General features: G+C 47.2%; 1 protein-coding gene across 2 annotated transcripts in view; it reads right to left on the minus strand.

Moving 5' to 3' along the window:
* LOC141983475 (trifunctional purine biosynthetic protein adenosine-3-like) overlaps positions 1-18,303 on the minus strand; it is a 52,353-nt gene that overhangs the window by 5,104 nt on the left and 28,946 nt on the right. For both annotated transcript variants that reach the window (XM_074946689.1, XM_074946684.1), the window contains 4 exons: positions 17,891-18,142; positions 17,380-17,532; positions 14,773-14,976; positions 13,621-13,770 (listed from right to left, as the gene is read on the minus strand). In XM_074946689.1, the coding sequence (XP_074802790.1) occupies positions 13,621-13,770; positions 14,773-14,976; positions 17,380-17,532; positions 17,891-18,142 (759 nt within the window). The remainder of the gene's footprint in view (positions 1-13,620; positions 13,771-14,772; positions 14,977-17,379; positions 17,533-17,890; positions 18,143-18,303) is intronic.

Here is an 18,303-nt window from a genome sequence, read left to right on the forward strand (position 1 = left end):
TTCCAAGCAGTATCTCCAGTGGGAAAAGGGAGCTTTGGCACGAAGTCTAGAACTGAAGATATTACTGTAGTACCAAGTGCCACACCAGCTCTGACGGCATGGATTAAAGAGTAATGTTTCGAAAAAACATGTGTACTGAAGCCCACATAGCGGCCCTACATATCTCAGATACTGGCATGTTCTAAAGTAACGCTTCGGATGTTGCTTATGATCTGGTCGAATGTGCTATCACTAAGGCTGTGAGTTTGTCAGAGAGGTCGTGGATGCTGTGACTTTCCGGGACCTCCAGGACTTCTGCAGTGGCCGGTGCAGCTAGCCAGGAGCCGCCTGAGCAGCTCAGGCAGCCCCTGGACAAGCTGCATCGGCCACTGCTGGGGCAGTCTCAGACCACCGCGCTCCTCTCCCGCAGCAGCAGCAGCAAGAGTTTGGGTGTGGGAGGGGGCTCCGGGCTGGGGGTTGGGGCATGGGAGAGGGTGAGGGCTCTGGGTGCCGCTTACCTTGGGGGGCTCCCTGGAAGCAGGGACATTGCTCAGCTTCTAGGCGGAGGCACAGCCAGGCAGCTCTGCGCACTGCCTCCACCTGCAGGTGCATCCCCTGCAGCTCCCACCGGCTGTGGTTCCCAGCCAATGGGAGCTGCGGGGCCAGCACTCAGGGCAGAGGCAGCACGCAGAGCCCCCAGGCCACCCTCCCCCCCAAGATTTAGTCAGGGATATATAGTACAAGTCATGGACAGGTCATGGGCCATGAATTTTTGTTTACTGCCCATGACCTGTCCATGACTTTTACTAAAAATACCCGTGACTAAAACAGCCTTAGCTATCACACTTTGAGGGATGAATGCCTGCATCATAACAAGCAATAATACATCCAGATATTAATCTCAATAATCTAACCAGGGCTCGTGGACCCCTTGGATCTATCTGCGAAGGAGATGAAGAGCCTACGTGACTTTTGAGGTTGCTTGGTGATATCTAAACAGAAAGCCAATGCCCTTCTAACATCTAGTGCATGAAAACAGGACTCCTGCAGAGAACTGTGGCTTTGTAACAGATACTGGTAGATGAATGGATTGGTTAAAGTGGAATTCCAACAGAACCTTGGGTAAGAATTTAGGATGTGGACGTAAAGACACTTTGTCCTTGAATACCATGGGGGCGGGGGGGACACCTGCCATCAAAGCTCCAATCTCCCCAGTCTCACAGACTGACCTGATGGCTACTAAAAAGGCCCTCTTCATAGATAAATGGAACAGAGAACAGGTCACCTCAGGTTCAAATGGAGGTCTCAGAAAGGTAAATGAGTATCCAGTTGAGTTGCCAGGTCAGGGTGGGGTCTGAGGGCACTGATGCCTCTGTTGTAAAATTTACTGATAGGGCTGGGCAACAGAAAGGAACGTCCACACAGACACCAAGTTGGTCTTTCCACCAATCTAGGGAATTCCGCACATGTAGAATAACCGTCACTTGTCTGTCCAAGGTGTGTCTGACTGGAGAATAAGTTATGAGCCAACCCTGGAGGCAGTGGAGATGTTCCCTCCTTGCGTGATCGGTCAGAAAGGTGCAAGCTGCCATATGCCCCAGAAACTGAAGACAAGTTCCTTATTGTCGTTCAAGGGCTCCCCTGAATTGCCCACACCAGACCTGACACCTTTACAGATCTGTCTAAGGGAAGGTAGGCCGTAGCTGTCAACGAGTCCAATGATGCCCCTATAAACTACCATCTGTACAGGAATTAATGTGGAATTTTTTTTTTTAACATTCAGCTAACGACCCAATTCCTGGAACAGAGCAAGGGCTGCCTGGGTGGAAGATAGCACTGCTTCGTAGGAGCAACCCTTGACTAACCAGTCATTGAAGTACAGGAAAACTAGGGTCACTTCTTGTCAGAGGTAAGAAGCCAATACCTCCAAAACCTTTGAGAACGCTCTTGGAGTCAAGGAAAGGCCAACGGGAAGTATTTGGTATTGGAAGTGATCTTGGCCTATAGTTAAGCATAGGTATTTCCTGTGCGATGCATGTATTGTGTGGAAATAGGCATCTTGTAGACCAAGGGTTGAAAACCAATCCCCTTTCTGCAGTGAAGAAATTATAGCTGCCAGAGTCACCATCCTAAACTTTTGAGACTTTACAAACTTGTTTAGAAGTCTTAGATCCAAGATCAGTTTCCACCCTCCGTTCTCCTTTGGCACAAGGAAATCCTTGGAGTAAAACCCTTTGCCCTTGTGGTGGAGGGAGGGGGGACGGGGACCAGCTTGCTCCATTGCTCCTAATGAAAAAAGAGAGTTCACTTCTTGTCTCAATAAAAGCTCATGATAGCGGTTCCTGAAGAGGGATAGAGAAGGGGAGTGGAAGAGAGGGAGCGATGTAAAATTGATGGTATAGCCTAATGTTATGACCTCTACAAGCCACTTGTCTATATTGATCGGCCGCCAAGCATCTTGGAAATTCAGAAAGGCCACCTCAAAAGCGGGCCGGGGGGGAGTGGGCAAACAGACACAGCTGTAAAACCAGAGGTGGACAATTCCAGCCCTCAACCAACCGGTCAACACTGCTGCTCTGAAGATGACTAGGGGGCTGTGGAGGGTGGGTAGGCGGCCCTCTTTCTCTGAAACGTATGTGTCTTTTCCTGAGGGGGACAGGGTATGGTGGATCTATGCAATCTGGAGACCTGAGCAGGATGTGATCTCTGGGCAGCCTGTGACCTACTAAACCTTCTCTTATTTGTAGGTGTATAGTAGCCTTAGAGTTCTTCAGTGTGTGTAAGAACTCATCCATGGTCTCCGAGAAAAGCTTATGGCTGTCAAAGGGAAAGTCCTCAACAATGTTCTGTACTTCTCTTGGAAACCTCAAGATTTGGAGCCATGATGCCATGTGCATCACTACCACTGTGGAGATGGACTTGGCAGCCATGTCTGCAGAATCCAAGGATGCTTGAAGACCAGTAATTGGCACCTTCAAATGGTGGACTGGAAATGCTCCCTACGTTCTTGTGGGACATGGTCAATACAGGCTGTAAATCTATGGTAGTTTGTAAAATTATATTTGGCCATGACCACCTGATAGTTCACAATCATGAACTGCAGTATTACTGATGAGTAGGACTTCCATCCAAAGAGATCCAGTCTCTTTTGGTCTTTGTCATATGGGGGTAGAATTGGAGAAGTGTTGCCTACCCTGCATCCACATTCATTTACCGCACCCGCCACCAAAGAGCTAGGAGGAGTGGGGAGAACAAAAAAAAAAAAAAAAAAAAACCACCAGAATCCCGGGGAGTGTGTGGGGGTGGGGAAGAGACATACTACTCCTTATCCATCCACTCACACGTTAGCAGAATGGTGGCAGGTGTTTGGCACACAGTCTTAGCTGGACCCTCATTAATGGGTAATGCCACTCTGGAGGATGTTGCTGATTGCAGGATATCCAACCGTTTGTGCTGAGAGTCCTTGACCTCCGAGTGGAATTTGAAGAGTGTCAGCTACTCTCTTTATGAGGTCTTCAAATTACTGAAACTTGTCAGCCATGGAAGGTGGCAGAGGCATAACCTCCTCATCCGAAGATGAGGTTGTGACGTTATTGACATGAACTGGGACCGTATAGATCATCGTTGCAACCAAAGTCCTGTAGTGGCACCAAATCTTGTATAAAGGGAGGGTCAAATAAGGTGTCTGAGACAAGGTTATGGTTTGCTGGTTATGATTATGCTATCTGTATGCATGTATCATTTTTGTATTTAAAGATATAAGTATTGGCTCTATACTGTATGTATTTCAAAATTGTGCTATGCTTCTGGGTGACACCCCAGACAAGTTGGTGTCAGCTCTGCCTAGCCTGCTTGATGTCCCATTAAGGACCATCAGCTATACAACTGACCCACTGAGAGAAGGCAGATACACCTTGTGACTCAGCAAGGCATGCAGGGACATGCCTATGGACAGAACTCTGAGGTTTTTCCATGCCATGTGATGGACAGCTTGTCTTCGGGACAAAGAAAGCAGAGACCACATGGCAAGAGACTATAAAAAGCTGCTGCAGCTCCTCCATCTTGTCTTCAATCCTGCTTCTTATCTCTGGAAGGACTTTGCTACACTGAAGCTCTAAACAAAGGACTGATGACCCATCCCAGCTGTGGATGTACTCCAGAGACTTGATTTGAACCTGCAGTTTATTCCATCACTGCTACAAGCCCGAACCAAGAACTTTGTCATTACTGTATGTAATTGATTCTATTTAACCAATTCTAGCTCTCATCTATATCTTTTTTCCTCTTATGAATAAACCTTTAGATTTTAGATTCTAAAGGATTGGCAACAGCATGATTTGTGGGTAAGATCTAATTTGTATATTGACCTGGATCTGGGGCTTGGTCCTTTGGGATCAAGAGAACCTTTTTTCTTTTACTGGGGTATTGGTTTTCATAACCATTTGTCCCCATAACGAGTGGCACTGGTGGTGATACTGGGAAACTGCAGTGTCTAAGGGAATTGCTCGTGTGACTTGTGGTTAGCCAGTGGGGTAAAACCGAAGTCCTCTCTGTCTGGCTGGTTTGGTTTGCCTTAGAGGCAGAAAAACCCAAGCCTTGCGCTGTAACTGTCCTGTGCTTTAAGCAATTTGTCTTGCATTGGCACTCTCAGTTGGGTCCCGCCAGAACCAGCATCACTGAAATAGGTGTTTCAGGAATGGCCTCCCCCTGGCCTTCTGCTCCTTCAATGTCTCCTCCTAGGGGTTGCGGGCTAGTAGGGGAGGAGAGGAATGTACAGTTGTGGCCTCTTATGAGGTGGTACTGGTGGTCCAGTGAGTTGCCACCAATATGCAGCCCAGGGGTCCCAGTATGGCCATTGGGGGTCCCATATGGGAGTGGGGTGGCATGCAGGGTTGGTTCCACCACCCTTTATGACAAGTGCAAACATCCTTGTGGCTGTCAAAGAATGGGTTCCTGAAAGGATATGTTGGAGAACCCTGAACAGAAATAGAAGAGACGAACCAGAAGTATCCTTCATCCTCAATATCATCCAGTGGAAGAGCACCCGCAGAAAAGGCTGAAGAGTCCTGCGGTACTGGAGGATGGTGGTATGGAGATCAGGGTCTTGGTATACAGAGATTCTCAGTACCTATGAGTGAAGCCTCCAGTTCATCCATTACAAGCAAGTAGAAGATCAGTGCTGATGCAGTAGCTGAAGACATGGTAGCCAAAGCCAAGGGTGGTATTGATGGTGATTATACTGACGTATGCACAGATGATGTCTGGTGTAGTTGCTGGTTCAGTACTGAAGTGTCAAATGGGTAGGTACCAACAGCCAGACAGTGCCAATCTGAAGCGCTTACACTTGCCCTCCTTGTCTCTACTGGTGGGTACAGAGACCCTGTTGGAGCAGTATCTCTTCTTCAAGCTCCAAGTCCTTCCAGCCCAGCCAGAACTGGAGGAGAGGTCCTTCAACTCAATGGTGCCGAGTCAAGAGGTTGAGGCTTCTGAGACTGTAGATCTTGGTGGGTACCTGGGCTTTTTTGGAGCTGGGTTCTTAAGATGAGCCTCCATGCCCCTTTTTTAGAAGTCTTCCCTGAAGCCTCCAATGTCTTCCCCTTATTAAGGGAAGGCTGTGCTGTGGTTGAAGGACACTGGATCTGTCCAGAGACAGATGTACATGGCAGGGGGTGTCTCCTGACTTGACTCAGAAGCTGGCCAAAGGGAGTGTTCCATCCTCAACAGTCTCAGTTCATTCTCCCTGCTCTTCCTTGCCCTGGACTTGAGGGCCAGGCAGATGTTGAACTTCTGGGAGAGGTGGGACTCCCCCAAGCAATGGATACACTTAGAGTGGCTGTCTCTAACAGGTGTAGCCTCTTAGCAGGAGAGACAGTATTTGAAGTGTGGCAAGCCAGGTATGCCCTGCCAGGAAAAATAAGTCTCTCTGAGGGCGGAGAGAGGAGCAAAACACACCTCTCACCACTTATCTCTACCCAACTAACTATAACAATTATTAACGACTAACTGATAATAACAAAACTATAGAAAAGTATAATAAAAAACAGCTGAAGCACGCTCAAGGCTGACATGCTAAGGATCTCTCTCAGGCCAGGGTGGTTGAGAAGTAACCGAGCGCATCCCAAAATAGCCTCGGTGTCTAGCATGAGGAGGCATAGAGTGCATGCATGGGCTAAACGCACACTGCCCACACTAAGCCCTGGTCTACACTAGGACTTTAGGTCGAATTTAGCAGCATTAAATCGATGTAAACCTGCACCCGTCCACACGATGAAGCCCTTTATTTCGACTTAAAGGGCTCTTAAAATCGATTTCCTTACTCCATCCCTGACAAGTGGATTAGCGCTTAAATCGGCCTTGCCGGGTCGAATTTGGGGTATTGTGGACACAATTCGACGGTACTGGCCTCTGGGAGCTATCCCAGAGTGCTCCATTTTGACCGCTCGGGACAGCACTCTCAACTCAGATGCACTGGCCAGGTAGACAGGAAAAGAACGGCGAACTTTTGAATCTCATTTCCTGTTTGGCCAGCGTGGCAAGCTGCAGGTGACCATGCAGAGCTCATCAGCAGAGGTGACCATGATGGAGTCCCAGAATTGCAAAAGAGCTCCAGCATGGACCGAACGGGAGGTACGGGATCTGATCGCTGTATGGGGAGAGGAATCCGTGCTATCAGAACTCCATTCCAGTTTTCAAAATGCCAAAACCTTTGTCAAAATCTCCCAGGGCATGAAGGACAGAGGCCATAACAGGGACCCAAAGCAGTGCCGCGTGAAACTGAAGGAGCTGAGGCAAGCCTACCAGAAAACCAGAGAGGCGAACGGCCGCTCCGGGTCAGAGCCCCAAACATGACACTTCTATGATGAGCTGCATGCCATTTTAGGGGGTTCAGCCACCACTACCCCGGCCGTGTTGTTTGAGTCCTTCAATGGAGATGGAGGCAATACGGAAGCAGGTTTTGGGGACGAAGAAGAAGATGATGATGATGAGGTTGTAGGATAGCTCACAGCAAGCAAGCGGAGAAACCGGTTTTCCCGACAGCCAGGAACTGTTTCTCACCCTGGACCTGGAGCCAGTACCCCCCGAACCCACCCAAGGCTGCCTCCTGGACCCAGCAGGCGGAGAAGGGACCTCCGGTGAGTGTACCTTTTAAAATACTATACATGGTTTAAAAGCAAGCATGTGAAAGGATTACTTTGCCCTGGCATTCGCGGCTCTCCTGGATGTACTCCCAAAGCCTTTGCAAAAGGTTTCTGGGGAGGGCAGACTTATTGCGTCCTTCATGGTAGGACACTTTACCACTCCAGGCCAGTAACAACACGTACTCGGGAATCATTGTACAACAAAGCATTGCAGTGTATGTTTGCTGGCGTTCAAACAACATCCGTTCTTTATCTCTCTGTGTTATCCTCAGGAGAGTGAGATATAATCCATGATCACCTGGTTGAAATAGGGTGCTTTTCTTCAGGGGACACTCAGAGGAGCCCATTCCTGCTGGGCTGTTTGCCTGCGGCTGAACAGAAATGTTCCCCGCTGTTAGCCACAGGGAGGGGGTAGGGTTGAGGGAGTAGCCACGCGGTGGGGGGAGGCAAAATGCGACCTTGTAACGAAAGCACATGTGCTATGTATGTAATGTTAACAGCAAGGTTTACCCTGAAAGAGTGTAGCCAGTGTTTTATAAAATGTGTCTTTTTAAATACCGCTGTCCCTTTTTTTTTCTCCACCAGCTGTATGTGTTTCAATGATCACAGGATCTTCTCCTTCCCAGAGGCTAGTGAAGATTAGAAAGAAAAAAAAACGCACTCGAGATGAAATGTTCTCCGAGCTCATGCTGTCCTCCCACACTGACAGAGCACAGACGAATGCATGGAGGCAAATAATGTCAGAGAGCAGGAAAGCACAAAATGACCGGGAGGAGAGGTGGCGGGCTGAAGAGAGGGCTGAAGCTGAAAGGTGGCGGCAGCGTGATGAGAGGAGGCAGGATTCAATGCTGAGGCTGCTGGAGGATCAAACCAGTATGCTCCAGTGTATGGTTGAGCTGCAGCAAAGGCAGCTGGAGCACAGACTGCCACTACAGCCCCTGTGTAACCAACCGCCCTCCTCCCCAAGTTCCATAGCCTCCACACCCAGACGCTCAAGAACGCGGTGGGGGGGGCGATCGGCCAACCAGCCACTCCGCCACAGAGGATTGCCCAAAAAAAAGAAGGCTATCATTCAATAAATTTTAAAGTTGTAAACTTTTAAAGTGCTGTGTGGCATTTTCCTTCCCTCCTCCACCACCCCTCCTGGGCTACCTTGGTAGTCATCCCCCTATTTGTGTGATGAATGAATAAAGAATGCATGAATGTGAAGCAACAATGACTTTATTGCCTCTGCAAGCGGTGATCGAAGGGAGGAGGAGAGGGTGGTTAGCTTACAGGGAAGGAGAGTGAACCAAGGGGCGGGGGGTTTCATCAAGGAGAAACAAACAGAACTTTCACACCATAGCCTGGCCAGTCATGAAACTGGTTTTCAAAGCTTCTCTGATGCGTACCGCGCCCTCCTGTGCTCTTCTAACCGCCCTGGTGTCTGGCTGCGCGTAACCAGCAGCCAGGCGATTTGCCTCAACCTCCCACCCCACCATAAACGTCTCCCCCTTACTCTCACAGATATTGTGGAGCACACAGCAAGCAGTAACAACAGTGGGAATATTGGTTTCGCTGAGGTCTAAGCGAGTCAGTAAACTGCGCCAGCGCGCCTTTAAACGTCCAAATGCACATTCTACCACCATTCTGCACTTGCTCAGCCTGTAGTTGAACAGCTCCTGACTACTGTCCAGGCTGCCTGTGTACGGCTTCATGAGCCAGGGCATTAAGGGGTAGGCTGGGTCCCCAAGGATACATATAGGCATTTCAACATCCCCAACAGTTATTTTCTGGTCTGGGAATAAAGTCCCTTCTTGCAGCTTTTGAAACAGACCAGAGTTCCTGAAGATGCGAGCGTCATGTACCTTTCACGGCCATCCCACGTTGATGTTGGTGAAACGTCCCTTGTGATCCACCAGAGCTTGCAGCACTATTGAAAAGTACCCTTTGCGGTTTATGTACTCGGCGGCTTGGTGCTCTGGTGCCAAGATAGGGATATGGGTTCTGTCTATGGCCCCACCACAGTTAGGGAATCCCATTGCAGCAAAGCCATCCACTATGACCTGCACATTTCCCAGGGTCACTACCCTTGATATCAGCAGATCTTTGATTGCGTGGGCTACTTGCATCACAGCAGCCCCCACAGTAGGTTTGCTCACTCCAAATTGATTCCCGACTGACCGGTAGCTGTCTGACATTGCAAGCTTCCAGAGGGCTATTGCCACTCGCTTGTGAACTGTGCGGGCTGCTCTCATCTTGGTATTCTTGCGCTTCAGGGCAGGGGAAAGCAAGTCACAAAGTTCCATGAAAGTGCCCTTACGCATGCGAAAGTTTCGCAGCCACTGGGAATCGTCCCAGACCTGCAACACTATGCGGTCCCACCAGTCTGTGCTTGTTTCCCAAGCCCAGAATCAGCGTTCCACAGCATGAACCTGCCCCATTAGCACCATGATGCATGGATTGGCAGGGCCCGTGCTTTCAGAGAAATCTGTGTCCATGTCCTGATCACTCACGTGACCGCGCTGACGTCACCTCCTCGCCCGGTATCGCTTTGCCAGGTTCTGGTGCTGCATATACTGCTGGATAATGCGTGTGGTGTTTAATGTGCTCCTAATTGCCAAAGTGAGCTGAGCGGCCTCCATGCTTGCCTTGGTATGGCGTCCGCACAGAAAAAAGGCGCGGAATGATTGTCTGCCGTTGCTCTGATGGAGGGAGGGGCGACTGACGACACGGCTTACAGGGTTGGCTTCAGGGAGCTAAAACCAACAAAGGGGGTGGCTTTACATCAAGGAGTATTTCAGGCAGGACTTCACGGAGGGTTCCAATAAGAAATGGTGCACCTAAGTTATTGTTCTTATTGGAACAAGGAGGTTAGCTTGGCGTCTGATTGATACATGGCTAGATTTACCTCGCTGCACCTTCTCTGTGAGTGACTGCAGTGTGACCTAGAGAAATGAGTCCCCTAGATGGGGGAGGAGGCAAATGAGTACAAAACAAATCTGGTCTATTTCTTGTTTTGATCCACTCCATCTATCTTTTACATCTTTGGCTGGCAGCAGACGGTGCAGAAGGACTGCATGCCATCCACATCTCATGGCTGCTCGGCAGAAGACGGTGCAGTAGGACTGCTAGCAATCCGTATCACCTGCCCGCTCACCATAAGACAGTTCAATAGGACTGACTGCAGGACTAAAGAGAATGACCTGGTCAAGTCACTCCAAATTTAGTCCCTGCGCCCATGTCTGCCCAGGCGCTCCCAGCCGACGTGGCCAGGAGCACCTCGGACATGACGAGGACGGCTACCAGTCGTACTGTACCGTCTGCTGCCAGAAGGCAATGGGTTGCTGCTACTGTGTAGCAATGCCGTACCACATCTGCCAGCACCCAGGAGACATACGGTGACGGTTACCTGAGCGGGTTCCATGCTTGCAGTGGTATGGCGTCTGCACAGGTAACTCAGGAAAAAAGGCGCGAAACGATTGTCTGCCCTTGCTTTCACGGAGGGAGGGAGGGAGGGAGGGAAGGGGGGCCTGACTATATGTTTTAGCTCCATCAGGCATTGGGATCTCAACCCAGAATTCCAATGGGCAGCGGAGACTGCGGGAACTGTGGGATAGCTACCCACAGTGCAACGCTCCGGAAGTCGACGCTAGCCTCGGTACTGTGGAAGCACTCCGCCGAGTTAATGCACTTACTGCACTTAGAGCATTTTCTGTGGGGACACACACACTCGAATATATAAAACAGATTTCTAAAAAACCGACTTCTATAAATTCGACCTTATTCCGTAGTGTAGACATACCCTTAATCTCTGATCAAAGGTTTGAGAGGCACATGCACACCTGAAGCACCCATAGGGACACGACTCAAAAAAGAATATCTGTTACAAAGAGATAGAAACTATGAACACAAATCCTAACAACTTAAGACAAATTGTGTCTTTGGGGTCCACAAAATAAACTATGTTCAACATTTCCAAGGGCTGCCATTATTAAGCCCACAACATTTGTGTAGGCACATCCATTTCCACACAGAACAAGCCACATTCATACATGCTGACAGTGCCTGGTTCAGGTAAGTGTCCTATTTGGATGCATCAGTTCCTTTTTGTGCATGTAAATGTCCGCTTATACATAGTTGTTTGCACGTGTAAGTTTTACAGGTGCAGTAAATGATGCCTACTAAAAAAAATATGGCCACTTATCTATATTATCTATGTATTTTAATGCACCAGCATTGTCTTGGCTCCACATACATCACCACTTCATACATACATTACTGGAGTTCCCAGAAGCCCCTAAGACATCAAGGCCTTGTGGTGTGGTAAGTACTGTTCAGCATCTAAAGCATTATTTCTGTCTGAAAGGATTATACTCTCCACTTCAGACACATGAAACAATCCAATAAACCTTTATATTAAAAGAGGTAAACTCTGTGTAAACTAACCACAGTCACAGTCACTGCTGTATCTCATGCACATACTATTTTTAGAAACAGTTTTTAAGAATTGTTTGCATACGGTCAGGCCTTAAGGGATAAACACACCCCTTCCACACACCAACTCAAGGAACCAGGTGTGGCTCAGGGAGTTTAATGGTGGGGCAGAGAGGAAGGAATCCACCGCGCCCTAGGTCTCTCTCTGGCTGCGTGTGTGTCCCACCATCCCCTCGTGCCTTGGAAGCAGTGTTGCAGGGGACTTTGCCTCTTGCACCCCCTGCCACCCATATATGGCTAGTTCCTTAGCCTCTCTCTGCCCCCATCTTCTCTCAACTCCCCCTCTGGGTGTTGTATGACTTGGCCCTTCAGTCAAGTCACATAAGAGTCTAAACTCTTTCCAGGGTAGCACAAACTAATCCAAATGAGTCTTCAAAAAAATTGCACTTCTGCCCCTATCGGGCTTTACTGTCGTTCCCTTACTGGCCCTACCACAGGGCTTCTCCTGCAGAAGCTTAACTTGCTCCTGTATCATTCTTCCTCCATTGTATCCAACCTATTTGAAGCCCTGGGATAGGGGGTGAGGTTTTTTTATTTGTTTGTTTTCTTGCCAGAAAGGCCTGTCTCCTCAGCAGTCTCTTCCCAACTAACCTCCCTCAGTCTACTTACAAGGCTCCTCCTCCTCTGGCCAGGAGGCAATTAGTTACCCACAAGTTCAGAGCAGGACTATTGGGTTCTTTCCCTTGCCTCACAGGTAATGCGGGTTAAGTCCCTCCACAGACTGCTTTCAGGACCCCATACCAGCAACAGCCCCATACACTACTGCATGCCCCCTCTATCTATCCACTCTTGCTCCACTCCCCGGTACCGGGATACAGCAAGACATGCCACTGAGCTGGGCTCCGGTATGCAATGGGTGCAGACTCCCCAAATCTTGCCCCTTTCCACACAACAAAACTATAATGGTTCAGTTATGTCTGACCCTGACAGACATGGACAAGAGCAGGATTTGCCCTGGGTCGATCTACTTTTCAAGTGGAGACCAGCCCTGAGAGTGACAGTAGGGGGACCAGCTAGTGCCAGGTGTGGTGGTGGTGGTTTCTGTCCACTGAGAATCAGACAGAGCACCACATCAGTTCACCAAACAACCATTAGATAATAATTTGTGGTCACTACTGACATGGGTTTTATTTGATTTGGCAAGGTAGCGACAATGTGTTACTAGCATCCTCTCATATGTTTCATCAAAGTGTTTGGATGCATGAAAATACTATCTGCTTTAACAAGCACTCGAATGGAAAAGGACTAAAGAATTTGTTGATTAGCAGTGTGCAACAAGGTCAGTTGCCTCCCACATGCCCCCTTGTGGTCAAGGGTGGCCCTGTGTCCCCTGCCTCAGTTTCCCCTCCGATACTCAATAACTCAAAAAAAAGAAACTTTCACAAGTCCAACAACAGCCCATCCTGGGATCTGGTTTTAACAAAAAGTTCCAAACAAACACAAAAAAGTCTTTCACTGAGCCTTAAGCTGGGCACAGCCCCTCCTCCCTGAGGTACTGTCTCTTCCTTTGTTCTTGGAGACAATGGAGAAGACAAGCCCTGACCTACCTTTTTGGCCTTCTCCCAAAACGGAAAACAAATCTTCCAGCTGGGTCTTTCTACCCAGCCCCACGTTCCTTCCTCAGGGATCACTGCAGGGGACTTCTCTTCTTGTAGCTTCACTCTGCAGTCCCCCATTGGCTGTCCACAGGTCTCTGTTTTTCTACCCTCCCAGAGGGCTGTTTTAGTCTCATGACTGGCTGTCATGTGACTAATTCATTCTCTCAGTGTGGGATGGCAAGTCAACTGTGTCACAGGTGGGCTAAGACTTATCTCCTGATAGAAGGGCCACCCATCCCGTGACATACAAGTAATGTTTTTCATTGGCTAGTACAGAACATCTTTTTGACCTTTGGTCAAATTCAGCCCTGGTTTAAGAAAGTACAACTGCAGTAAAGTAAATGGAGATGCAAATGCTTACAGTGGGGCTGAATTTGGCCTTTCATGTGTTAGGATGTCATCGTGTGCGATGAAAAATGCAAACTCACCTGTTCCAGAGATGAGAATAGCTACTTTCACTTTGCTTTTTTTGGGCTCGACATGCAGGTGACTGTCCACATCAGCAGTATTCTGCAGAAACTGGAATCTCTTTAACTGCAAGCCTTTAAGGAGATTCTTGACTTTGACATGAGAAGATCCTTCAAAGTAAAATATCAAAATACCTTTCCATTTAGAATCAACTAAGCAAACCTATCAGTGATAATTTATGCTAACATCAACACTTATTCAATATTTGAAATATAGAAGTGAATAACTTAACTAATCCCATTGAGTTCATGTGGAAAGTTATTCACATGTAACAGTTTGCAAGACTGGGACCTAAAATAGTAAAGATGTATTAACAGATCTCTTCCATCCCATATCAAACCTTTATCTTACCCTCCCTTCCTCCCAACCTCGTACTGCCCTACAGGGGATGCTAAAAGTGATCTCAACTGAACCAAAACTTCCTCATGTCTCCCTTACTAAAGCTGCAGCTTGCGGCTCATAAAGGGCCTGGTGAAAGTCTCACTGCATGCACACCCAAGTGGACGGAGTTAGTTAATGGAGATTCACCTAACTGGGGATGATCTAACTACCAGTTGGCAGACATACAAGCATGTAACAGTAGCCATCTTCTACCCTCAAACTTTGCACAAAATAACTATTGCTATTGTCATATGGGAGTTTTGTTGTCAAAATGTTGGTAAAATATGACCCAAAGAAATAATTCTTTTATTGCAGCCATAACATTAGGAGTGCCTATATGCCTGGAGACGCTGTAGGGAGATTTGCCTAAGTTTCAAGAAATTTTACAGGTATTTCTGTCCACTGACTTAGTAAGGTTCATCTCTAGTAACAAATTACTTCTCACTTGATCTATACTGAAGAATGAAGGACCCAGTTCTACAGGGTGCTGAGTGGAGGAGAAGTGCACGTGAAAGCATGTTGTCTCCTAATAAGTGCTCAGAACCTCACAGGATTAGATCCTTAATGATCTACTTTGTGTCGGTATACAGCTTAAATAGGGTATCTCTAAGAGCCTGGTCCAAACCCCATTTAAACCAATTAATGGCTTTTCATTATTTCAGTGGACTTTGGATCAGGCCCTAATGAATGGAATTCCATTTTTCTTATTTCAAGTTAAGAGGTCCAGTAACCTGTGTGGCTTGGGACTACATTTCCAATCAGCCAGGCTTCCTCATGCCTCTGTACATCCTTCAGAACTTGCTGAGCCATCTCCTTGTCTGCCATCAAGACAGCACCGATCCCGCAATTAAACGTTCGGGCCATCTCCTCTTCTGAAAGGTTCCCCTCTGTTTGGAGCCAGGAGAAGATTTCAGGTATCCGCCAACTATAAGCATCTGAAAATGATTGAAATGTTTATAGATTGGCAAAAGTGTTGGATATAAACCATTGTATAATCGATAATATCTTCTACATTTTAAAACCATTGGGCAGCTATCTTCCTGTGCAACACACATTAAAGCTTATGGGAACTGCATTGCACAGCCTATTGAAAACATACTGCTGTAGATGAACAGTGATAGAGCAAAGTGACATTTGTCCCAAATCAGTCAGAAACGTCAAGCCCCAGGCCATTTACATCCACCGTGGAAAATGCAGAGGTTGCCTTGTGCTGTGCAGGTGGCTCAAAGTGACTGAATTCAGAGAGTAGAGGAGTTTGCTACTGACCAGTGGTCCCAAACTTTTTAATAAGCAACCCACCACTGCACTCTTTTTTTTTTTTTTCTTTGTGACACACCATTACATTTATGCAACCTCCACCCTGGTACCACAATCCTAATACTGGCCCTGTGTGGACAGGAGGTGGGGAAAAGGGGGTTAGAGGGCGAGCCCATCCCACACTGACATGGTGCCTCCTGTCTAACAGGGCTAGGCCAGGGAGGGATGCAGCATCACTCGGGTTTGGGGAGAGACAACCAGGCCAAACCTGAGTGGTGCTGTGACCCTGTGCTGGGTCTCAACGCTTGGGGTGGGGAGCTGGGCCAGCCCTGCAGGACAGAAGCCACCGCTGCAGTGACAGCGTGGGGCAGGGCCATTTTCCAACCTCCCAGGTCTCCCCTCTACATCAAGCTGGAACAAGTGTATATTTACCTAGGGCCTCACGACTCATCTAAACCTTCTATCAGGACCTACCATTTGGGAAACACTGCCATACACTTTATGATAGGTAATTGTGTGCACTGAAGGGTGAATTGGTGCACTGCCATTGAGCCAGCAGTCAGCATACTTTGTAAAGTTTATCAGCACCCTACTGATTTTCCCAAGGTTCATCAGGAGCAGCGTAATGTTGGTCATAGCCCGCTGTGCCCCTCATGTTCCTATTTGAACACTTAATAACCTTTAAAACTTGATTGTAAAGTTCAGAAGCTTGGTCCCATGTACCATATTGCAAATAGAGAGAAACCCAACAGACCTAATTTTAATTATCTCCGACTGTTCGCTCTCAAGCTGAGATCTGGCAAAAATTTTAGACAGAATATTCTAACTGTGATGAATACCTTTTTTTAGGTGTCTTAATTTACAAACTTGTCTAATTAGCTCCAGCTTTGCTAGACCGTTTCTCTGTTGACAAGCCTCCCTTGCAAATTTATCTCCACAGGAAGAGAACTAGAGAGACTTTTCTTTTTTTAAATGAAAGTTTGTCTCCTGTAGTCAATTGGTGGCCTATTTTAAGCTGACAGAGCCAACACGCCATTCTGACATAACTATATAAAATTCGAATTTTATCATCTAATCTTAGATCCTGGGCATAACTAAATGAAAATAGTAAACTCAGTTTTCATTTCTTTCCTTTCTATTTTCATTCTACTGAAGGACAGAGAACGTTAGAAGACTTTGTGGACTCTGCTGAACACCTATATTTTTAATATCTTGTAATTTATAGATGTTTTGTCCAATTTACTTAAAATCTGAGAGAAATTTTTCTCTCAGCTACAGACATTATGTGCTAATTTTCTGTCTGACATTCAGTTCTGTGGACTTTTGGCTGGTGGCCAGGATCAGAGCTGTAATGGAAACCGAGAAGCTACTGCCTTTCCAGAACACTGTATTAGATATATATATATAGACAGTAGCCCAAAGTGTACAATTTCACTCCCTTACCAAGCTCTTAACGTTCAATCTGAGTATGCAGTTTGAGAAGCAGAAGCTATCTTAATGAATTCTTGGCCCCTCCTAGAAACAGATATTCCTTAACAGCTACAGATTTTGCTGAAACTTGTTAAAACTATAAAACAAACATTTTAAGCAAGATGTTTATAGACCGTGCCCCTGCTTTGTGCCCATTAAGCCACCCAGAGGTCCAAGTACCTATAAATCAGGTACTTCACCTCTAAGGATATGTCTACATTGCAAAAGAACACCCACAGCAGCAAGTCTTAGAGCCTGGGTCCACAGACTCAAGCTCACGCTATGGCACTAAAAATAACACTGTAGCTGTTCCTGCTTGGGCAGGAGTCTGAGCTCCAATACCCAGCATGGTGGGCAAGTCTCAGAGCCCAGGCTTCAGCCCAAGTAGAAATGTCTACACTGCTACTTTTAGCACCGTAGCATGAGGCCAAGTCTGTAGCCTCAGGCTCTGAGATTCGCTCCGAGATTCACAGCTGGGATTCCCGCCCGCTCCCCCTCTGCTTGTGGAATATACACATACCCTAAGTCTCCTTAAGACCAGGCTTAAAAAAAAAATCAGATCTATATTAGATGTCATTTACCTATAACAGAAAAGGTTTTTTTACACTTACCCAAAAATACACTAAATGATTCAGGTAGGATTCTGGGGATGCTTTCCAGCAACCCCCCACCAGCGATAGGGGCAAAGGCCTTCACGTGCCCTGAACGAAGGACGGGCAACAGAGCCTTGCTGTAGATTTTGGTCGGAGTTAGCAATAGTTCTCCTGTGATCATAAAAGTTTACAAAATCATTAGAGATAAAAATCAGTGCAGAAGCACTTTTATCAGGCAATACAAGAAGTTATGCTTTTATCAGCATTCCTCTTGCTATCTCTGGGACACAGAACCTACCAAGAGTAGCGTGGGAAGACTGCAAGAAGTGTCACCACACTGTGGGGAAATGGATGAAACATCTCAGAAACCAAGGAACTGGACCATGGGCCTAAAACTAGGCTGGTGGCAACCATAACTAGGAAATTCAATCTTGAGGTCTAAAAACCCTGCCAGTGTCTATTTAAGAAAATAACTGAACTGGATTCACTTCCAGGAAGGTTCACCTTTAAAAAGCAGATATTATTATACCTAATGGCTGGTCACCACATCCACCAGGTACTGGAGATGAGTAGTGCAGGGAAGACATTAAGAGAATCTTCCTTACAAGGCTAAAGCCATGGCTGTGAATCCCAGAAGAAGCTAGTCCAATGACGACATCCCCCTCAGCAACTCTCTCCGGCTGCAGGAACATTTGGCCTCGTTCCACTGCACCAACTGCAAAGCCAGCGAGGTCGTACTCTCGAGGCGAATATATGCCAGGCAATTCAGCAGTCTCTCTTCCTAGGGGAAGGTAGAAAGAAGGCAGCACTAACTGTAAACACATCCGCATTTCATTTCTAATGTGGAATCAATGACAATTTTCAAATTTCAGAGTAGCAGCTGTGTTAGTCTGTATTCGCAAAAAGAAAAGGAGTACTTGTGGCACCTTAGAGACTAACCAA

The sequence above is a fragment of the Natator depressus genome, chromosome 1 (genome assembly GCF_965152275.1).
Source record: "Natator depressus isolate rNatDep1 chromosome 1, rNatDep2.hap1, whole genome shotgun sequence".
NCBI classification, from domain to species: Eukaryota; Metazoa; Chordata; order Testudines; family Cheloniidae; genus Natator; species Natator depressus.